A 25,013-nucleotide genomic window follows, 5' to 3' on the forward strand; every position below is an offset into this window, starting at 1 on the left:
ATTTTTCAACCAAAAGTTGTCCATTGTCCTCCCCACTTGTTTAATATACACATTGAACCCTACATACATACATACTCACTCTTCTCAATTAGTTTAATTACCTTTCATGTCATTGCCATACCCTTTGCCAGTTTTGCTGATGGCTTCAGCGTTGCTTTCAGTCCCTTCACAATGATATTTTGAAAATTATCTAGGGTGTTGAGACTTTTAATTCCTTCCCCAAAAACAAAGTAGACATTAGTAAAAGTATTCTATCTCCTCTCTGTAAGGATTATAATTGTATGAATCCTCTGACTTTGCAGATATAAAATTTTCTGCTAATTATAATTTCTCTTGGGTTATCGTTTCTCAACATAATCCAGCTGGACCAACCCGGTTAACAAATGCAAATAAATAAATAAAATAATTTAAATGGCAATCAGTCCAGTATTATCAGATGCTGAAATACAGACCAGCAAGACATAATCATGTGGAAATCATTGTAACAAGGATCTTGAATTCAGATGACTTGGGAACTGAACGAGGTTGAGGATTTTCTTTTAATGAAACAATGTCTAGAAGGCCTCAGTTGTTTCAGTGGAAACTTCATGATCTTCTACTGTCTTTAAAGATATGATGTTATGTAGTCCAATCTCTCCTACATTCTTACCCGTGGGTTTGGAGCCGAATAATAAGCTCTGGCCTAAACAAACTTTTCTAGCTCTAAGTCTTTCTATTGGCTGGGCTATAATGGTATCCCATGCTGCACTACTCTATATCCCAAGATCTTGTTTGCTGCTTATGTAGCTTGGATGTGGTCTCACTCTTGGCTGTGGCTAAGTACCCTTTTTTCTTCTTCTTGAGAGAATTTATTGCAAACAAAAAGCTAATTGAATAGATATTGTACATTTGGTATTATTTGTGAAAAAGGTTGTATGTGTGTGTGATTGTTCTGTGGTATCCCTAGCTGTTCCAACGGGCTAGGCCTGTTTCAGTTAGAGGACCTATAGTCATCCTCTTGCTTCCCTGTACAAACTTTCGGTCTAAAACCGTTTAAATTAGAGGTTTTAGTCCTAACCCCGCTCTTAATAGGCGTGTCAGAGGATGGATTCGTTAGAGTTTTGTTAGTGGTAGTTTTCCCGCCTAAGTGTGGTGTAAGTCTCCTGACTGTTTTTCTAGTTGGTTCCGTACCTGTAATTTTTTGTCTTGGTGATTGGTGGTAGTTGGTTATGATGTCTAAAGATTCTAAGGAGCACAAGCCCTCAGGCTTCAAGAAATGCTCAAAGTATGGCTATAAAATGTCCATTACAGATGGACATTGTCTGTGTATATAGTCTGGGAGCAATCCATCTCCAGGAGTCATGCAGCTTCTCTCATGCATTTAGTCCTAGGGTCCTTCAGGAAAGAAAGAATAAGTTGATTTTGAAGGGACTTCTGAAACCCTCCTTCAAAGAGGGTCTGGAAACTGCTTTCAGCTCTTAAAGCTAAAACCACAAAATCAAAAAAGAGTTCTCCAACGCCTTCAGTCTCCTCTGAGCCACCAGACAAAATAGCTAAATCAGCTTCGGCATCCTTGGCTCCACCGTCCTCGGGGCCATAGGAAGTGCCAGTGGTGATGGAACCAGCGTCGGCTGCAATAATTTTGGAATCTATTCGGAGCTAATCGCCTAGTATTAGGCAAGTATCACCTGAGAGGAGGTCTCGATCTCCCTCCCTGTCCTGCAAATCCTCCAGGACATTATCGGATGTGGACATTGATAGAGTGGTGCAGAGACTCCTTCAGTCACCGGTCTTGGCAAAATTGTTCTCGGCTCCATCCCATGTGATGACTCCAGGTCGGTTCCGATGGCCCCACCTGGCTTATCGGTGCCGACTTCAGCTCTGACCCCGTCGGCGCCGTCCACAGGATTCAGGACTCTGGATTCAGTCGGACCCGAGGGAGTGGCTTCGGGACATCTCTCGGTTCCTAGTCTTCCTCTCGGTGCTTCAGCGTGGGGAAGTCCGACTCCTGTCTCGCTGGCAGGAGGCTGGTGGCTGGAGTCCCGGGACTCAGGGGACCAGCCTTTGAGGCCATGCGGAGTGCGCTGGCAGATGGCGTCAGCGACATCATGCCGGTCCGGTCATTCATTACTACCACTCGGTTCTTGGTCTCTGATCACCACCCTATCTTTTTAAGACGAGAGTCGAGCCCACAAGGGCCTCAGAATTGCCCCATGAGTGGTCCCCCCAAGTTTCTGAGGGCCCCTCAAGGCGTGCTTGCCTGAGGAGCCCCTAGAAAGAAAAGAAAGCAGCGCAGATGCAAGAGGAAGCTTGCATAAACTCCCCAGGATGAGTCTCTCATATCCAGATACTGACCTCGGCATGAGGAATTGGAGGAATCCCCAAGTCATCCTCTGAGGATGTTTCTTTCTCTGACATCCTAGAGATCTTGAAACAAAGGGTGACTGGCTGTCCAAAAAAAGCCCCCTCCGGGAGGAGTCGGTCTTCATAGAAGGCCTTCGGTGCTCAACCCTCTCTGCCTCCTGGGTGTCTCCACCCCTTGAGAGCTCCTCTGGATTTGATTTGTATCGTAGGGTGTGGGAGAACCTGACTCTGCTTGCAACCAGTCCTCCAGGAGCACAATGGGGAGAATTTCTGTCTACACTCCCCGGGTAAGGAGTTTTTGTCCAAGGGAGTCCCTGTGGATGCCATGGTGGTGGCAGTGGCCACTCAGAAGGAATTAGCCGAGACTTCTTCCACTGTCCATCCTCCTAACAAGGAGTCTAGGACCATGGACTGGCACGGGAGGCATACCCTCTCTTCAGCGACCTTTACCTTATGGTCACTGAATTATTTATCTCACTTTACACGGCTCCAGAGAGATCTCCTCAAGGAGCTTGGGGATACTCTCACGGGTTACGTTTCTGAGGCAGTGACCCAGACGGTTAACTCCCAGATGTCTACCCTCAATTCCATCGTTAACTCCTCCATGAGGCTGATTTCATATGCAGCTGAGGGAGCGAGTAGGGCAGCAAGTTCAAGAGTCGCCCTTAGGAGACAGGCCTGGATGTGCCTTTGTCATTTCGTGAAGGCCTTCAAGTCTTCATTCACCGACTCCCCTTTTGATGGTTCATCTTTGTTCAGAACCAAGGTGAAAGACACCCTCACCAGGTGCGAGCAGGCGGGAAAAACTCTGTCTGCTGTAGGAATCCGTTTTTCCCTTCCCTCTAGGCCTTATTCCAAGACCCAGAGGGGTGGAAAAATGTGGTTCAAGAAATCACAGAGGTTTTTTCCAGGTGCACAAGGTGAGCCCCCTTCCAGAGGCAGATGGGGGGGGGATTATTCAGGGAGACGCCACCCTAGAGGCAGAGGAGGCCCCTGCAACTCATGAGATCGCTATTCCTTTCGCAGTTCTCCCTACCGTCACTCTTGATGGGAGGCCCAACTGTGCATTTCCGGAGCCAGTCAGGGGTCGAATCTCGTTATACCCGGATGCCTGGCAAGACATCACCCAGGACCAATGGGTTTTACAAATAATTTCCGGAGGTTATGTCATTCCCTTTTTGTCAGACCTACCTCCAGTCAGAAAAATCCTGGATGTTCCACCCAGTCAAAGGGATTACGCAGCTTCAGAAGTTTCAAAGCTGCTAGAAAAAGGAGCCATCCAACATGTCCCCTCAGACCAGATCGGATTAGGGACTTACTCAGGATTCTTTTTGGTGCCGAAAAGAACAGGGGACCTGAGACCCATATTAGACCTCAGCCGATTGAACAACCATGTACAAAAGTCCAAGTTCCGAATGGTCACATTGCAGTCTATTCTCCCATTGTTGGGAAAAGAAGTATGGATGTGCTCCATCGACCTCAAGGATGCTTACTACCACATCAAAATGGACAGGGCATCCAGGGGTCACCTACACTTCTGACTGGGAGCCAGATGTTTTCAGTTTTGAGTCTGGCCCTTTGGTCTCACCACAGCCCCCAGGGTGTTCACCAAATGCATGGCAGTGGTGACTGCTCACTTGAGACATCAAGGATTCCAAGTGTTTCCATATCTGGACAACTGGTTCCTCACTGCCACCACCAGGCATCTACTAATTCAGACCAGGGACGCCACTATAAATCTGTGTCAGCAGTTGGGCATAACATTGACCTGGGAAATATCTGCCTTGTTGCCCTCACAGCATGTCACTTTTATAGGTGCAGAACTAGACACTGTCCTCATGCGGGCGTTTCTACCACAGGAAAGAATCAGAGCCCTACAACAACAAGTTCCATGCTTGCTCCTCTACAGGAAGAGCTAAGGCAAGATGGATTCTCCAACTGTTGGGGACTATGGCTGCGACGATTATGGTAGTCCCTCTAGCAAGGTTATGTATGAGACTCCTTCAGTGGCTTCTCTTTGCCCAGTGGTCTCTTCAACTTCTTCCACTTTCTCACCCTATTCTACTTATGGGACAGGTGCAAACAGGATCTCAGTTGGTGGCTTCACACTGACAATCTGGATACAGGAAAGTCCTTCATTCCGGTGCCCCCGATTGCCACGGTGACCAAGGATGCCTCCCAGATGGAGTGGGAGGGACATTATCTAGGCAGGACAGTCCAAGGCACGTGGCAAGAGCATGAGATGCATCTGCATATCAATGTCCTGGATATGAGAGCTGTGCTACTTGCGTTGCAGGCACTTCAGAGCTTTCTTCCTCTTAGGACTATTGCAATCCACGTGGACAATATGTCAGTGGTGTGGTATCTGAGCAAGCAGGGAGGAACCAAATCATATCCCCTGTGCAGAGAGGAGCTGTCACGGCGGTGGCAGTGGGCAGTGTCTTCCCAACATTTTCTGGTGGCAATGCACATTCCGGGGAAGTCCAACGTGATCGCAGACAGGCTAAGCAGAGCTGTTCTGATGCCTTACGAGTGGTCTCTGAACTGTCAAATTGCGGAACGGATCTTCCACAGGTGGGGTCAGCCTTGTTGTGACCTTTTGCCAGCCCCTCAATGCCAAATGCAGCAGCTCACTTCACTTTGATCCCCTCAGGGGGAGTCACCCAAGGGCAGCTCCTAATCCACTATTGGCGTATAGGCCCTCCGATTCCTATATACTTCCCTCTGGTCCCTTGCTGTAAAGGTTATTCACTTAATCGCAATCCTTGGGAAGCAGGAGAATGATTCTGATTGCCCCCACACAGGCCCTGCGTCAGATTTGAGTTCCCCTTTCTCAGCATCCACCTACCTCGTGGAGTAGCTCCTTGGATTCTGGACCCACAACCAGACTTACTGACACATGATAATCCCCTATAACAATCTCAACTCCCTACGCTCAGCTCATAAACTAAGCCAAGCAATCAAGTCAAACAACTTTGCGGTGACTGTCTTTTCACTAATACTGTAGGTAGGAACTGGAATCTTCTTCCTACTGACATAACTCTGACTTCATCTTGCCTCTTTTCAAACAGAAAATTAAACTATACTTCCAAAACCACTAGCTCTGTTCCTGCAGCACACCTGACTAAATTATTTAAATTATTACTCTCTACCCCTCTACTCCTTACCTCTCCACTCCAACTTCCATTTCTGATCCTTCCTCTATTAAAACTATGATATTATACAACTTTCTCTGTAAATTTGATGAACTTGAATAATGATATCTTTCTTATTTTATAAGTGGAAACTTGTTACTTTACTGTTTCTATACCTCCTTACAATATTTTAATATAATGTATTTTTCCTGTAAAAATTCTTTTGATTTTGAAATAATACTAGTAGATAGTGGAGCTTTTCTCCTCTCAGTTACTCTGCTGAAAATGGACTTGCTATCCAACCAGACTAGCCGATCCTTAAATAATAAAATAAATAATAAAATAAATACTTTCTGTCTGTATCTACATCTACAGCTTATCGGGCCAGATTGTCTATGGATGATATTTGTGTGGCAACTGACTGCAGGCATCTCCTCACACCTTTGTTACTCATTACATGTTGGATGTGGTATCTAGGGCAGGTCTTCCTTTGAATTCACAGTGCTCAGGAGTATTTTCCACTGGACACTCTAGGATTTAGGTGCTAGGGATGCTGTCCCTGGTGGGGAATATGGACTACATAACATCAGAGGGTTATGTACTCCCCATAACATTCGATGTATGTGGTCTGTCTCGTCTCACATTCTTCTTACCCTCCTTCCCCTTCCTGTTGGAGGATCTGGAGGTTGGGTCTCTGGTTTCAGAGCTCCCTTCACTCTTGGTTTGTTCTTACTTTCCTTGGGTGGTGTTATGCATGGAGAATGAGTGCTGGTGTTACAGCAAACTAGATGGGGATATAGAGGCTTGGTGCAGCATGGGATACCATCTTGGCCCAGCCAATAGAAAGACTTTTGAGCTAGAAAGTTTGGCCGGTCGGGCCGACATTCGTCGAACCTGAGCAGAAATGACGAGATGGACTACATACATCGAACGTTATGGTGAGTACATAACTTCTTGTTATGATCTAACTGAAATTTCTTGAACTTACTCCAGTCTTTCCTGTTCTTTCAGCATTGGAGGATGTATTTATTACAGCCTGTAATTTGTCTGACAACCAGCCTGCTGCCCCTAAGAAAGCAGATCTTATAATTTTTTATGTTCTAACCCCAGACCAGAACCAACACTAATTTCATTGGTAAACTCAGTTGCTGATAAACATATGGTTAATGCCATTCTCTACCCCTTTTGACAAGGTTGGGAAAGGGTTTGAAAGATTTTTGAAATAAATGTATTCCTCTGCAGCACTTATTTCTTTTTAGAATTCTCAGTCGACAATCCACCATGTTAAACCTATTTGAGAATATGAGAACCATTATAACATGCATCTTTTTCCTCTCACGAGGAAAAAAATTATCGTTATGTAATCCCATTGGTTCTGTGTCTCGAGTCGAGTGTGCTTATGATTCAGTTGATGCCACTCCAGAGCTGTTGTTACTGACACTTTTATGAGGAAGTTTGCTTGATTGCATACGCAAAATCTTATTGAGGATGTTAAAGCTGAAATTTTGAATTCTCCCCTAGATGAGGTAGCCTTTGGACCATCTGCTGCCGAGGTCCTAAAAATGGGATGAGAGAGGTAAGCTGATAAAGGGAATTTCACAGATTCTTCATCCTTCCTTTGTCAAGGGGTTTAATATTGCCTCTCCAACCTTTTACAAAAAACAAAATAAGCAGACACAGCAAATTGCTGCTAAGCAAACATTTAAAGAGCAATAGCAAGAACGCTTCACAAAGACAGGAGGAGCTCCCTCAGAATAAAGGAAGGCCTAACAAGTTGAAATGACTGTCGTCACAATCTCTCCCCACTCTCCACACGTGCCTTTAATTCCTCCTAAATATCTGAACCTCCATTTCTCTCCTTGGAAACCGGTAGTCTGACAAGTGGGTTCTGAGAAGTGATTCATCAAGTAAGAAGATGGCAGTGGGAGTTTCTCCCTCCTTTCCGGTGGATTCCTCATCAGCCAACAGATCAAACTTATCTTTTCCCTCCTGTCATTTTGCATTTGCTATTTCCAGGGACAACAGAAACTGTCCTACCATCTCTGATAGGACAAGGCTTTTATTAAAGAATGTTTCTGGTGCCAAAGAAGGAAGCTTCATGAAGGCCAGTCCTAGATCTTTCTTTCACTGGTAATCCCTTCAGAACCCACCACTGTCTAAACCTAAAACTTCTAGGCTGGCTTGAATTCCAGAAACTACTTGCTTATCCCTCAACCTCGATTGCTCATAATATACTATATCAACCTGACCACACACCAATGCTTTCCCAACTGATAATCCCCTATAACAATCTCAACTCCCTCGCTCAGCTCATAAACTAATGACCAAAGCAATCAAGTCAAACAACTTTGCGGTGACTGTCTTTTCACTAATACTGTAGGTAGGAACTGGAATCTTCTTCCTACTGACATAACTCTGACTTCATCTTTGCCTCTTTTCAAACAGAAAATTAAACTATACTTCCAAAACCACTGGCTCTGTTCCTGCAGCACACCTGACTAAATTATTTAAATTATTACTCTCTACTCCTCTACTCCTTACCTCTCCTCCAACTTCCATTTCTGATCCTTCCTCTATTAAAACTATAAGTATTATACCTTTCTCTGTAAATTTGATGAACTTGAATAATGATATCTTTCTTATTTTATAAAGTGGAAACTTGTTACTTTACTGTTTCTATACCTCCCTTGCAATGTTTTAATAATGTATTTTTCCTGTAAAAATTCTTTTTGATTTTGAAATGTACTAGTAGATAGTGGAGCTTTTCTCCTCGGGCCTCTGCTGAAAATGGACTTGCTATCCAGCCAGACTAGCCCGGTCAACAAATGTAAAATAAATAATAAAATAAATACTCTGTCTGTATCTACATCTACAGCTTATCAGGCCAGATTGTCTATGGATGATATTTGTGCTGTGGCTACTTGGGCATCTCCTCACACCTTTGTTACTCATTACATGTTGGATGTGGTATCTAGGGGCAGGTCTTCCTTTGGTTCCACAGTGCTCAGGAGTATTTTCCACTGAGCCTCCTAGGATTTAGGTGCTAGGGATGCTGTCCCACGGGTAAGAATGTAGGCGAGATTGGACTACATAACATCAAGAAGTTATGTACTCCCCATAACATTCGATGTATGTAGTCTGTCTCGTCTCACATTCTTACTTACCCCCCCCCCCTCCTTCCCCCTTCCTGGAGGGATCTGGAGGTTAGGTCTGGTTTCAGAGCTCCCTTCACTCTTGGTTTGTTCTTGCTTTCCTTGGGTGTTGTTATGCATGGAGAATGAGTGCTGGTGTTCGCAGCAAACTAGATCTGGGGATATAGAGCAGTGCAGCATGGGATACCATCTTAGCCCAGCCAATAGAAAGACTTTGAGCTAGAAAAGTTTGGCCGAGTCGGAGCCGACATTCGGCTCCGAACCCACGGGTAAGAATGTGAGGCGAGATGGACTACATACATCGAACGTTATGGTGAGTACATAACTTCTTGTTATGATCTAACTGAAATTTCTTGAACTTACTCCAGTCTTTCCTGTTCTTTCAGCATTGGAGGATGTATTTATTACAGCCTGTAATTTGTCTGACAACCAGCCTGCTGCCCCTAAGAAAGCAGATCTTATAATTTTTTATGTTCTAACCCCAGACCAGAACCAACACTAATTTCATTGGTAAACTCAGTTGCTGATAAACATATGGTTAATGCCATTCTCTACCCCTTTTGACAAGGTTGGGAAAGGGTTTGAAAGATTTTTGAAATAAATGTATTCCTCTGCAGCACTTATTTCTTTTTTAGAATTCTCAGTCGACAATCCACCATGTTAAACCTATTTGAGAATATGAGAACCATTATAACATGCATCTTTTTCCTCTCCACGAGGAAAAAATTATCGTTATGTAATCCCATTGGTTCTGTGTCTCGGTCGAGTGTGCTTATGATTCAGTTGATGCCACTCCAGAGCTGTTGTTACTGACACTTTTATGAGGAAGTTTGCTTGATTGCATACGCAAAATCTTATTGAGGATGTTAAAGCTGAAATTTTGAATTCTCCCTAGATGAGGTAGCCTTTGGACCATCTGCTGCGAGGTCCTAAAAATGGGATGAGAGAGGTAAGCTGATAAAGGGAATTTCACAGATTCTTCATCCTTCCTTTGTCAAGGGGTTTAATATTGCCTCTCCAACCTTTTACAAAAACAAAATAAGCAGACACAGCAAATTGCTGCTAAGCAAACATTTAAAGAGCAATAGCAAGAGCAGCTTCACAAAGACAGGAGGAGCTCCCTCAGAATAAAGGAAGGCCTAACAAGTTGAAATGACTGTCGTCACAATCTCTCCCCACTCTCCACACGTGCCTTTAATTCCTCCTAAATATCTGAACCTCCATTTCTCTCCTTGGAAACCGGTAGTCTGACAAGTGGGTTCTGAGAAGTGATTCATCAAGTAAGAAGATGGCAGTGGGAGTTTCTCCCTCCTTTCCGGTGGATTCCTCATCAGCCAACAGATCAAACTTATCTTTTCCCTCCTGTCATTTTGCATTTGCTATTTCCAGGGACAACAGAAACTGTCCTACCATCTCTGATAGGACAAGGCTTTTATTAAAGAATGTTTCTGGTGCCAAAGAAGGAAGCTTCATGAAGGCCAGTCCTAGATCTTTCCTTTTTAAACCAGTTTGTGAGAGTTCCAAAGTTCAAAATGTTATCTCTTCATGGCATTTTATCTGTCATTCCCCATTTAAGTTTTTTTGGTGACCCTCCGTTTAAAATATGCTTATCACATTCCTATAGCACCGGTTTTGCATTTTTTAAGGTTTTCTGTGTCTAGATCACAGTTTCAGTTCTCTGCATTATCCTTTAAGTTACTCACCTCTCCATGTGTATTTACAAAGTGTGTTGCTGCAGTGATAGCCTACTGCAGACTGCAAGGTATTCATATTTATTTAGACAACTTGCTTATCTTTGCAGACCTTTTTTCAGTTTGTCAGGAATCTGTCACTAATGAGAGATGTGTTGCACAGACTAGGGTTTCTGGAGAACACCCAAAAGTCTTGTTTGACTGCTTCTGTCTCCTAGATACCTCATTTCAAAGAGCTTTTGAAAAAGTAGTTCTAAATCTAAATCTATTCCTGAGCTTTTTCCACTCAAAAGTCTCAGCAAGAAAATTCATCAGGATACTGGGATTTATCACATATATGATTCTTTTACTTCCTCTAGCAAACCTCACCATGAGAAGAATTCAGTGGTACATGATATTAGTATTGTTCCAGCATCAACATCCTCAGATCCCAGATTTGGGGTTTTTGAATACGCACTCCCTTTCTCTCTCTCTCCATCCCCCTATTTTTATATGTTTTCATTGCCAGAGTAAGGATCTTTATTTTTATTTTCCTAGCATTGACCTTTTCAGAGCTATAGCCTCACACTCTCAGTTGGCATGAAAGCTTTGAAGGGCTTGGCACCCAAACCACTCCTTGTCTTTGTGCTGGTTAACAGTTCAAGCATGTGGAAGGTGCCTTTAAGCTTTGGAAGCAAGCTTGCTGTTATATCCTTAGCAGGATGCAACTGATGTAGCTAAAGCTACTGCAGCATTGATCATTCAAACATCTGCTATTATTGTAAGTTTACATTACACTTTACTTTCCTTCCAATGTGCCATTTACATCAACCTCAGGGAGGATACCCAGTCAGGGCTGTTTGATACTGGCAGATCTGGACTTGGCTTTTGACATTATGGGGAGGATGATCGCTTCTCCCACAAGAGCATCTGCACAGCCGCCAGTGGTGTCGGCTACATCTCTTGACACCCTGCATTCTGTGCTTCTGCTTGTTCTTCGACCACCCCAAGGTCAGAGCAGAACAGATAATCTCAAGAAACCAGCACACATTCATTCAGAGTTATCTGAGGAATGGGACCCCCAATATTCCCAAAACGTTGACATGTAAGAGGAGTGCACAGACCCCTCTACTGAGTCTATCAATTTTGACACCGTCTTGAATGATCAAGAGGGTTTTCTTCAGTACTGTCTAGAAAATCCCACATTTGACAAGATCCTAAATTTGATCTGACAGACAGGATCTTTCCCCACCGACACATCCTATTAAGCCAAGGATGTGGTATTTGAGGTCTGTCATTCTGCACCTTCTACCATCTGGGTGGTCCCTCCTGCTGCCGTCTGGTAGACTTGTCTGTCTGGAGGGCATGGCAGGAACCTGGTTCTTCTAAAGCCATCCCTAAGAAGCCTGACAAAATTCTTCAGCCACCAAAGGATAAGCAGTAATGGTTAAGGAACCTCTGGTAGATTTTTTGATTGTAGCATTGGACACTAAAATGAAGCTCTCTGAGAATGCAACTACTGTCCATCATCTCAACAAAGAATCCAGGGCAATGAACAGACTTGAGGAAGTGGACATGCATCTTGGGTGTTTTTACTCTAAGAACATTGAACTATAGTACTCACATGAATAGCTTCCAAAGAGATTGAGAAGTCTGTCCACACCAGAATCTAGGAAACAGTTGGAGACCGTAGTGGGTAAGATGCTGAATACCACCAACCTTTTCTCCATGCAGCTCTTACATAATGCTGCTGATGGAGTGGCTTTTTAGCGGGCACAGTCATTGTGAAGAGATGCCACACCTGACTCTGCATTTGTGACCTTGTGGGTAATTTTAAGGTGTCTTTCATGAATACCCCTTATGATGGTACCTTGTTGTTCAGTCTCTTTGAGAAAGAAAGATTGTTGAAGTGTGAATGTCAAATTTTAGACCAATCAGAGATACTTTACTAGAATCAGAAGGGGTCCAAGTCTTGCCATTTGACTCTTTCAGGCAGGGGCAGCTACAACAGAAGCCTTACCTTTAAATGGATGCTGACCAAGAGGTTGAGGGAGTCCACAGAACCAGGGATAATCATGGTCCCTTTTCAGATGCACCATACCAATGTCCCTGAAGTTTGCCTGACTGCTCCCTTCTGGATGAAGTCAAGGGCTGTTTGTCCCTCCACTCATCAGTGTGGATGACCCTCATGCAGGACACTTGGGTGAGAAGGCTGATAACCAGAGGCTGTATAATTCTCTTTTCTTGCCCCTGCCCACTCAGTCCTGGCTGTTCCCAGATGTTCCTTCCTGCCAATGAAAAGCAGCCAAAAGCAAAATTGTTTTTCTGTTATGAAAAAACAGCCATCCAGGAGAGTCCAACAGACCAGAAAGTGTGAGGTATTTATTAGAGACTTTTTTCAGTTTCTAGTAAGAAGGATGACCTCAGGTCTATCCTAGACCTCAGCATCCTAAACCTTCATATTAAGAAGACCCCGTTCAGTATGATCACATAAGTGATTTTGCCCATATTGAAAGCAAATGATTTTATGTGATGAACAGATCTCCGGGATGCCTTCCTCCAAGTTAAGATAGCAAAACCATCGAAGAGATTTCTGTGCATCCAGTTAGGAGCCAATCATTTTCATTTCAGACTCCTGATCTGTGGTCTCACCATAGCTTCTTGGGTGTTCACCAAATGTATGGTAGTAGTCTCAGCTCTCAGCCCATCTGAGACATGGAGGGTCTCATGTGTTCCCATACTTGGATGACTGGCTCCTCACTAGTATGACCGCAGAGAATCTCTCTCTCTCTCTCATTGAACCCAGAGACTGTTTACTACAGCTCTGCCTATCCCTAGATATTTAAGTAAATTGCACAAAATGAAATCTTCAACCAACTCCATCCATTCTGTTTGTTGGCTGTCATCTGAATACCACCAAATGTATTGTAAGTATTACATTTGAATAAATAGTCACTCAGAATTTCTATCCAGACTCTTATGAATCAGTTGTCTCTACCTACAACATTGATACTTTGGGTTCTTGGATTGATGGCTTCCACAATAGTCATGATTGTTTTCACTCATTTTTGCATGCATATCCTTCCGTAGCACCTCAGAGTCCAGTGGTCGGTCTCAGAAGTCAGACCATCCATCTACCCCAGTTGTCATCACTCATCTGTGCAAAGCTTATTGGAAATGGTGGTTGGCCTTCTCCAAAATCCACACAGGTTGACCTCGCCAAGGACACTGCCTCTATGAGGTGGGGGGGGGATTTTGAGGGGATGATGGTCCAAGGAACTTGGAATCAGAGGCCAGTATTCACATAAGTATGATGGTTCTTCACAGGTATAGTAGTGGCACTTGGTGCTGTACTTATAAGGATTTTTATTTGTTAACCAAGCAAGTCCAAGGATACTTTTCAGCTGCAACTCAGGCCAGGAGGATCGTATAGGGTAACTTGTATGAAAACTTACTACCAGTTCTTCACCCTGAGTAGGTTATAAATTCTGAATTTGAGAAGTAGTGCAGAAAAAAACATTATTGGTGAACTCTGGCTTTTTTGGAAATGAAGCATGCATTGAAATTCTTGCAGGATTTTTGACTCTCTAGGGAACTGAGTCAGAGTGAACAGCTGAAAAAAATGCTGCAATATTTTGTATTAGTTTGGTTTATTTATTTAGAAAAGGCTGGCCATTTTTGTTTTGAAAGATGATTATGAGTTTGTCCTTTTGAAGAATGTTGATGATAATGGTCACGTTGTGTTACATGGATACTGAGGAGGTCTTTGAGAGAGTCATCTAAATAAAACTTCATCTTTGAAAAAAGACCAGCTCTTATATATTGCGGAATACAAACCTCTGAAGTCTGCATAATGCCAACGCAGCCACTCAACAAAGAAATGGAACAAAGTCTCTCCCAGACCAACACCATATAAAAACTGACCTCCCCAAGCAGAAACAGAACAGCTATTTTCAACTTGAACCAGCACTGTAGTGCTTTCAGGAATAAGCAAACTGAACATGTTATCCCCCGAAGTCTGCATAAGACCAAAAACAGTCACTCAAGAAAGTAATTGAACAACATCTCTCCTAGAGCAGTGCTATATAAAAGACTGACCTCCCCAAGCAGAAACAGGACAACTGTTTACAACTTAATGTAACGCCATAGTGCTTTCAGAATTAAGCAAATCAAAATAAGGCACCCTCCCTTAAAAAACACTGTGCCTTTGAAAAATATTGTTTTACAGAGTAATTCATAGACATATCTGATCTCTTTCAGAATGGTGGCTATATATTCTTGTACATAGTAATGTACAGACCATATAATTGTATGTTTGTTTTTAGCTATCATAAGCCTGCATACATTATTATTATTAATTCCTGCACTAGGACTTGAAGAAGCTGTCCCCCTCAGTTGGTCATGTGCTGCACAAAATAATGCATTCATACTAACAATTTTATTTTCAACTCGTACTCTGCATTGATGCTGTTTTTCATTGTACAAACATCTACTTCTACAGTGCAGCCAGTTGCCCAATTCCAACTTAGTGTTGTAAACTTGAAATAGACTCACCAGTAGCTTTCCCATGAAACTTGTTTCCAAAGTGAAACTGATAGATTTTTGGCATGCACTGCCATTGGGAGGTCTTTCCTCAAACTAAACAAATGTAAACAGCTCTGCATAGTTACCCTGTATATTTCTTCAAGCAATAGCATGGAAACACTTGAAATGCAGTGGCACTTGCGTAAAGTACCAAGCTCTGTAGCCTGTGTAGTTAGATAGGTAGGGGTTCCGTTCTCACTGCAGTCAAATGTGGGAGTGGGTGTGTATCTGTCTAGCCAGAAGAGCATAAGTGTGTATCCTTCAGTCCCATGAATTGACAGTATTTGTCAGGCCTCAGTGGCCTGCAGATCCCATCTCACCCATCAATGCTGTGCCTTCAAGGGATTTAAATGGCTAGAGGTTATCCCACCATGTCACATATACCCATTTAAGAACAACCTTTATCTGACTCTCTCCCACTCTTGACATCTCCACAACTACCTTCCAAAGCATCCAGTATGATCAAATCATAAAAAACCCTCAGTATCCATAAGCCACACAACACAATCAGCCGCTGCCTTTACTCACACTGTATGGCAAAAACCTGGAACTCCGTCCGTGTTTCCATCAGATCCTCACCAAATATTGAAAGCTTTCAAGCCCAAATTAGACTTTTCTGTACAAAGCATGGCCCTGCTCATTCAGTGCTCCATACTAGGGCTTATTCTAAATCTACACCAACTCCCCTCCAGCACTCTCCTCTTCACTGTTCTCTCCACAGATTATATGTACTTTCTTTCAATGTTTGTAATCATTTTCCTTCTGTTGTTTCCAGTGCAAGTCAAAATGTTCTCTCATTCTTAACTTATACTGTAATAAAACTGTTTTTCTTGTTCTGTACCTTTACTATAACATGAAAATGTTTTCTCATAATATAGAACTGCTTTCTCATTCTATACTTACACTGTGATATCAAAATGTTTTTCTTGTTTGTTGTATATGTAACCAGAGCCTTTCTTCCCAGGTCTCCCCTGAAAAAGGGCCTTTGACCAGCTGGACTTTCCTGGTAAACAAATGTCAGTAAATAAAGTAAAAATCAGATAATGCTGAAAGGACAAAGAAATTAACTATATAACATCTGTAGTTCTTAAACAGAATGCGATGCATAATTTGTTTAAGCAAGAGGAACAGAGAAGTATCTGTGTATCACTTAAGAAAAAATAGCACTGATTTGTGAGAAATTATGTAATAAATGCTGCAAGATATAGTTAATAGTGCAGATGCAGAGTAACATGTTTTTATTGTCTCATTTACAAGCCCTTGTCTTAACAGTGACAGCTACTGTCTTCACCTAAAATCATCAACAACTTTTATTATATTATGAAACTAGAATTTTCCACCAGCCTGTTAGTGCAGAGGAAGAGTTCTGATGACCCAGGTTCAAGTAGCATGCCCAGTGCTAGAAGTCTAGTCATGTGTGGTTGGGGGAGAAATTGAGTAGTATTAATCTGTTTTCTTTGAGGATGTTGATGAACACTTGCTTCATTGCAGCTCCTGAGGGAGGCTGTGGGCCTTAGCCATATGTAGTAGCTTTAAGTGTACATACATGCTTACTGTGTTGTGCACTAAGAGTATTTCAGTGGGAGAGTCAAGAGTAAGCAGTGCCATAAGGTTTCTCCACTTTCGGATGGTGTAATACTGGGACGTCTCTGTCAGCAGTGGGATATGAGGATTGAAGGGAACGTTCGTGAGAAATCACGAGTAGTAGCAGGTGGGACCAAAAAACTGCAAAAAAATGGTCAAGGAATTTGGTCACATACAAACAAAGCATGCAGTCTACCTAGTATAAAGAGAAAAATATCTGTATATTTGTGAAGACACAAAAGCATGTTTCAAATACTCTAAGATAGGTATTAACTAAAGTTTTGGAGGATTTCTGCTGCATGCAGATTTGTGCAACTTGAAATTCTCCATAATAATTAGGTTTTCAGTAAGTCGGTCATGTAGCTTTTTTAAACTACCAAGTGAAGAGTGTCAAGTGTAACGCACTAAATTTCCTGATAGGAAAAAAATTAGTGTGTGTTAAGTATGATGAAATCTCAAACATTCTTTATAGAAATTTCTTAACTTTTCACTGCAGGTTGTTCTTAATTACAGTAGAATTGCATAAGCTGAAAATACATTTTACATGAGACTTTTAAGATTAGGACTGTTATTATGTCTGTGTATGCCCTGATGCAAATGATTTTGGATTGTAAGTATTACATTTGAATAAATAGTCACTCAGAATTTCTATCCAGACTCTTATGAATCAGTTGTCTCTACCTACAACATTGATACTTTGGGTTCTTGGATTGATGGCTTCCACAATAGTCATGATTGTTTTCACTCATTTTTGCATGCATATCCTTCCGTAGCACCTCAGAGTCCAGTGGTCGGTCTCAGAAGTCAGACCATCCATCTACCCCAGTTGTCATCACTCATCTGTGCAAAGCTTATTGGAAATGGTGGTTGGCCTTCTCCAAAATCCACACAGGTTGACCTCGCCAAGGACACTGCCTCTATGAGGTGGGGGGGGGATTTTGAGGGGATGATGGTCCAAGGAACTTGGAATCAGAGGCCAGTATTCACATAAGTATGATGGTTCTTCACAGGTATAGTAGTGGCACTTGGTGCTGTACTTATAAGGATTTTTATTTGTTAACCAAGCAAGTCCAAGGATACTTTTCAGCTGCAACTCAGGCCAGGAGGATCGTATAGGGTAACTTGTATGAAAACTTACTACCAGTTCTTCACCCTGAGTAGGTTATAAATTCTGAATTTGAGAAGTAGTGCAGAAAAAAACATTATTGGTGAACTCTGGCTTTTTTGGAAATGAAGCATGCATTGAAATTCTTGCAGGATTTTTGACTCTCTAGGGAACTGAGTCAGAGTGAACAGCTGAAAAAAATGCTGCAATATTTTGTATTAGTTTGGTTTATTTATTTAGAAAAGGCTGGCCATTTTTGTTTTGAAAGATGATTATGAGTTTGTCCTTTTGAAGAATGTTGATGATAATGGTCACGTTGTGTTACATGGATACTGAGGAGGTCTTTGAGAGAGTCATCTAAATAAAACTTCATCTTTGAAAAAGACCAGCTCTTATATATTGAATACAAACCTCTGAAGTCTGCATAATGCCAACGCAGCCACTCAACAAAGAAATGGAACAAAGTCTCTCCCAGACCAACACCATATAAAACTGACCTCCCAAGCAGAAACAGAACAGCTATTTTCAACTTGAACCAGCACTGTAGTGCTTTCAGGAATAAGCAAACTGAACATGTTATCCCCCGAAGTCTGCATAAGACCAAAAACAGTCACTCAAGAAAGTAATTGAACAACATCTCTCCTAGAGCAGTGCTATATAAAAGACTGACCTCCCCAAGCAGAAACAGGACAACTGTTTACAACTTAATGTAACGCCATAGTGCTTTCAGAATTAAGCAAATCAAAATAAGGCACCCTCCCTTAAAAAACACTGTGCCTTTGAAAAATATTGTTTTACAGAGTAATTCATAGACATATCTGATCTCTTTCAGAATGGTGGCTATATATTCTTGTACATAGTAATGTACAGACCATATAATTGTATGTTTGTTTTTAGCTATCATAAGCCTGCATACATTATTATTATTAATTCCTGCACTAGGACTTGAAGAAGCTGTCCCCCTCAGTTGGTCATGTGCTGCACAAAATAATGCATTCATACTAACAATTTTATTTTCAACTCGTACTCTGCATTGATGCTGTTTTTCATTGTACAAACATCTACTTCTACAGTGCAGCCAGTTGCCCAATTCCAACTTAGTGTTGTAAACTTGAAATAGACTCACCAGTAGCTTTCCCATGAAACTTGTTTCCAAAGTGAAACTGATAGATTTTTGGCATGCACTGCCATTGGGAGGTCTTTCCTCAAACTAAACAAATGTAAACAGCTCTGCATAGTTACCCTGTATATTTCTTCAAGCAATAGCATGGAAACACTTGAAATGCAGTGGCACTTGCGTAAAGTACCAAGCTCTGTAGCCTGTGTAGTTAGATAGGTAGGGGTTCCGTTCTCACTGCAGTCAAATGTGGAGTGGGTGTGTATCTGTCTAGCCAGAAGAGCATAAGTGTGTATCCTTCAGTCCCATGAATTGACAGTATTTGTCAGGCCTCAGTGGCCTGCAGATCCCATCTCACCCATCAATGCTGTGCCTTCAAGGGATTTAAATGGCTAGAGGTTATCCCACCATGTCACATATACCCATTTAAGAACAACCTTTATCTGACTCTCTCCCACTCTTGACATCTCCACAACTACCTTCCAAAGCATCCAGTATGATCAAATCATAAAAAACCCTCAGTATCCATAAGCCACACAACACAATCAGCCGCTGCCTTTACTCACACTGTATGGCAAAACCTGAACTCCGTCCGTGTTTCCATCAGATCCTCACCAAATATTGAAAGCTTTCAAGCCCAAATTAGACTTTTCTGTACAAAGCATGGCCTGCTCATTCAGTGCTCCATACTAGGGCTTATTCTAAATCTACACCAACTCCTCCAGCACTCTCCTCTTCACTGTTCTCCACAGATTATATGTACTTTCTTTCAATGTTTGTAATCATTTTCCTTCTGTTGTTTCCAGTGCAAGTCAAAATGTTCTCTCATTCTTAACTTATACTGTAATAAACTGTTTTCTTGTTCTGTACCTTTACTATAACATGAAAATGTTTTCTCATAATATAGAACTGCTTTCTCATTCTATACTTACACTGTGATATCAAAATGTTTTTCTTGTTTGTTGTATATGTAACCAGAGCCTTTCTTCCCAGGTCTCCCCTGAAAAAGGGCCTTTGACCAGCTGGACTTTCCTGGTAAACAAATGTCAGTAAATAAAGTAAAAATCAGATAATGCTGAAAGGACAAAGAAATTAACTATATAACATCTGTAGTTCTTAAACAGAATGCGATGCATAATTTGTTTAAGCAAGAGGAACAGAGAAGTATCTGTGTATCACTTAAGAAAAATAGCACTGATTTGTGAGAAATTATGTAATAAATGCTGCAAGATATAGTTAATAGTGCAGATGCAGAGTAACATGTTTTTATTGTCTCATTTACAAGCCCTTGTCTTAACAGTGACAGCTACTGTCTTCACCTAAAATCATCAACAACTTTTATTATATTATGAAACTAGAATTTTCCACCAGCCTGTTAGTGCAGAGGAAGAGTTCTGATGACCCAGGTTCAAGTAGCATGCCCAGTGCTAGAAGTCTAGTCATGTGTGGTTGGGGGAGAAATTGAGTAGTATTAATCTGTTTTCTTTGAGGATGTTGATGAACACTTGCTTCATTGCAGCTCCTGAGGGAGGCTGTGGGCCTTAGCCATATGTAGTAGCTTTAAGTGTACATACATGCTTACTGTGTTGTGCACTAAGAGTATTTCAGTGGGAGAGTCAAGAGTAAGCAGTGCCATAAGGTTTCTCCACTGTCGGATGGTGTAATACTGGGACGTCTCTGTCAGCAGTGGGATATGAGGATTGAAGGGAACGTTCGTGAGAAATCACGAGTAGTAGCAGGTGGGACCAAAAAACTGCAAAAAAATGGTCAAGGAATTTGGTCACATACAAACAAAGCATGCAGTCTACCTAGTATAAAGAGAAAAATATCTGTATATTTGTGAAGACACAAAAGCATGTTTCAAATACTCTAAGATGGTATTAACTAAAGTTTTGGAGGATTTCTGCTGCATGCAGATTTGTAAGCTTAACTTGAAATTCTCCATAATAATTAGGTTTTCAGTAAGTCGGTCATGTAGCTTTTTTAAACTACCAAGTGAAGAGTGTCAAGTGTAACGCACTAAATTTCCTGATAGGAAAAAAATTAGTGTGTGTTAAGTATGATGAAATCTCAAACATTCTTTATAGAAATTTCTTCTTTTCACTGCAGGTTGTTCTTAATTACAGTAGAATTGCATAAGCTGAAAATACATTTTACATGAGACTTTTAAGATTAGGACTGTTATTATGTCTGTGTATGCCCTGATGCAAATGATTTTGGATTGTGTTTGATTTTACTGTTGCTAAGTGCATTTTTTCTCTGTTTGCTTGTGTTATTGTGTACATGCAGACTAGTTATTGTTCTCTTAATCTTCTTTTTGTTATTGCTGCACTCCTGAACAGGAAAGTGGGGTAAGAATTTGATTTTCTAGTATTGATGGTATTAGTAAACATTATAGAGCTTTCATTTCAAAAACTGGCACATTCCTAAAGAATTGTGTTGAGTATAAAAAAAAATAAACAATTTTAAAATATCTACACAATAACAAGCACAGAATAGAAGAAAATAAACAACTGGCTATAGAGCCAAAATAATTTATTATCTCTAGCGCCTTCGCCACAAGGCCTTCAAGGAGTAACAAACATCTTAAAACACACATTATATATATATATAAAAAAATTATACAATTATTTTATTAAATGATTAAATAAAATACTTCCAATTAACCTCACAGTTTAAAGCTGTAGGTGTCAGTGTTATACTTTAAAATAAAAACAGATTCTTTAAAGAGAAGTTGTTCTTTCAATAAACAACTTTCTCCTACTTTTATTCTAATGTGTTCAAGAATGTTGCCCTGAAGTAACAGAAATCACTGTTATGTTTCTCTTTAAAATGTAAAGCCACAAATTTGTCAGCTCTTTAATTCTTAATATCTTTGATGTGCTCAAGCAACCTCACTCTAAACATCCTTTTAGTCTCTCCACTGTAAACAAGGTTGCAAGGACATTGCAGAGCATATATAACACCCACACTATTACATGAAAATAAACCAGCTGCTGAAAATTTAACATTATTGATCAACTTAAAAAATTAACTACATTTCTAGAAACAGTGTAACTATTACATGTAAAAGTACCAGTAATTGTTGGCTGTTGAATAATGCTAGGATCCAGGGAAACAAAAGTACCATGTACTAACATGTCTGTAACATTTCATCCACGTTTATATGCCATACAAGGGGGGTTTCAGAATATTTTTACCACTTCACTATCTTTAAGAAGAAAACCCCAGTAATATTTAAACATAGCACTAATTTTCTCACTGGAAATATTGTAAGTCATTACAAAATACATTTCTGCTTTAGTATCACTGTTTAGGGTCTGTATTAGATCAGCGAACGCTGATTGATCGACCTTATGTAAGCGAAAGCTTACAATCTCGAACTGTCAGATCAGTGATTTTTTTCCTAGGGAAAAAAATCGCTGATCCAAAACACATACACACAACACAAGCACACCAAACAAACAGAAATCCACACACATGCACCTAAGATCTGACACCTAACCCTACACTAAACTATGCACACACCACTAATTATCCACTTACCTTAACCCAAACCCTAACCCTAAGGTCCATCACTATCGCACACTCACCTTATCCGCTCCCTAACCCTAACTCTCCTAAACCCACCCTAACCCTCACGTCCACACAATCGCTCACATACCTAGCTCGAGCCCTAACCCTAACTCACCTAACCCACCCTAACACTCACATCCACACAATCATACACTTACCTGAATCCGACCCGTAACTTTTTCCACCACAGCACTGAAAATACCGAAGCAACAGAAACGGACAACCGAATTCTTTCCCTAGGAAATAATTCAGGTTTCTGTTGCTTCGATATTTTGGACATTCGCTAAAATAAGGTCGATCAGTCAACATTCGCTTGTTTAAGCGTTCGCTGATCTAATATAGACCCACTATTTACTACATTTCCACCTTTATAGAACTGATTATTATTATTATGCTGTGTTTTATTAGTGGGTTTCGAGATCCACGAAATTGCTTCATTTACCACATCATAAGCATACCCTCTATTCAAAAACGTATTAACAGTCCTATATATCTCCTCAAAAAATACTCCTCATTATTACAAATTCTGGATAACCTTAATAATTCTCCATATGGTAGTGAAGAAAGTAAATGTGGTGGGTGGCAACTAGTCTTATACAGATATTGTCCCCATCCAAAAATTTCCTCTCTACAACAGTACGTATTTCCCCATTGTCCAAACCTTTCAGGAATAGGTCTAAAAACACCACTTAATTGCCACATTGAAGTCCATCAAACAATAAATTATACATATTTAATTGTAAATCTGAAACTAATTGTGTAACCTCATGACAGCCGTCCCTGCAAACAAAAATCAAATAGTCTATATAACGATAGTAACCTACAACGTACTTAACCATCAACTCATGTTTATACAGAAAAATCAACCTCAAACAAGGCCATTAACAGATTGGCATACATGGGGCAAATGGTGCCCCCATGGCCATGCCTTGCACCTGTCGATAAATTTCATTATCAAATACAAAAAAAGTATTTAAAAGACAAAAATGTACAAGTTCAATAATATAATGGGTCAACAGACTGTCACCCAAGAATCAATGCAAGGACTGTGTACCATCTAAATGTCTAATACTCGTATAGAGCCTTTTTACATCTAAAGTCACCCAATACATATCTTTATCCCACTTTAACATAGAAATTTTATTTAAAAAATCAAAACTATCCTTAACATAAGAAGAAATATTAAGAACATATGGAAAAAGTAATTGGTGTAATAAAAGTCTGATATTATGTGAAAAATATTTGCAAGCTGAAATAACTGGGTGGGCAAGAGGATTAATTAAATCCTTAAAAAGGTGGAAATGTAGTAAATAGTGATGCTAAAGAACAAATGTAGTTTGCAGTGACTTACTTGTAGCTTGGTACAGCCCCGCTTCGCTCGGGTTCGCTCCGTGCCCCACCCTGCCCCCAAATTCCACCCGCCTCCATTAGTGCTAAATCTAAGCCCAATAAACCACTCCCCCCTCGTACACCCTATCACAGATAACCCACACCTCCATACACCACCCCTTCCTGCCAACAACCCTCTTAATTCTCAACCCACATTCCTTACCAAGTACTACAACTATCAAGATGAGACCAATTATGTTCCTCTCAGTTATATTGCCTGGGCTATATCTCCTCACCATCTATGAAAACCAGCCCTATCTTGACTTTCACCACCCCATATCTGATACCATCTCTGCTCCCACCTTGAGTGAATCAGACCAACCCCTAGCTCACTACAAACCTGACTTCTCCACTTTTAACAACCACCAACTAACTAGGCCATGGTCCATCTCCCCCAAAACTAGATATCATAAAATAATAAGTAAAGCACTGAAACTAATAATCACTGTACAGTTTACTTTGAGGGATGGAGTCATCCACCTTAACCCTGGATCCACCCTTCCCACAAGCTCCCAGCCCACTACCACCATCAATATATGGCCAAAAACAAGGTCCCCTAACTCTCTCCTGACCTGTCACCTAAACATCAGGAGTATTAATAACAAGGTTCATAATCTTCATGCCCTTCTTGCTTACCTACTCACCTGATGTCCTATGTCTTACAGAAACCTGGCTAAAACCAGGAACTAAAAATTATGAGGTTTTCCCACCAGGATACAACTTAGACTAGACCATAACACTAGGAAAGGTGGAGGAGTAGCAGTTCTATTTTAAAACACAATCGATGTCACAGTAGCCCCAGAACAACCCCCCTTGTTCAATAATGCAGAAGCCCTAGTTAGCAAACTACAGCTTAACAAAAGTAAATCTATATTCATTGCTTGCATTTATATCCCCCCAGGCAACAATGCAAATGCCTTAGAAGATTTCCTCCAATGGCTTCCCAGCACATACCCCCATGAAACTATGGTGTTAGGAGACGTTAATACTGATTAGAACAATTGTTCCTCTGAATCTCCACCACCCATATAAACCTTCACGGATATACCTGACTTGTATCCTCACCCACCAAAATAAATAAATCCAACTACAAAGGCAGTATCCTGGACTGGATTCTTATCAACAATCATCCAGTCCTGCATAACATGGGTACCCTCCCAGATGATATAAGTGACCACCTACTCACATCATTAAGCATAAAGTAGATAACCACCACCAAGTTCTCAGAAACCATAAGAACATTAACTCCACTGACTATCAGAATGAACTCGGAGCATGTAATTGGGCCATACTTAATGAACTTCCACTAGATGATGATGATGTAGCCTATTTTAATTATAAATTCCTCTCCATTCTAGA

The 25,013-nt window shown here is 41.1% G+C and overlaps 1 protein-coding gene across 1 annotated transcript in view; it reads left to right on the forward strand.

The window, feature by feature from the left end:
- ARFGEF3 (ARFGEF family member 3) overlaps positions 1-25,013 on the forward strand; it is a 2,280,599-nt gene that overhangs the window by 2,064,404 nt on the left and 191,182 nt on the right. The window contains exon 32 of the mRNA XM_044087095.1: positions 20,979-21,040. Within this exon, the coding sequence (XP_043943030.1) occupies positions 20,979-21,040 (62 nt within the window). The remainder of the gene's footprint in view (positions 1-20,978; positions 21,041-25,013) is intronic.

This window comes from Protopterus annectens, chromosome 1.part1, assembly GCF_019279795.1.
Source record: "Protopterus annectens isolate FY-2018-M chromosome 1.part1, PAN1.0, whole genome shotgun sequence".
NCBI lineage: Eukaryota > Metazoa > Chordata > Ceratodontiformes > Protopteridae > Protopterus > Protopterus annectens.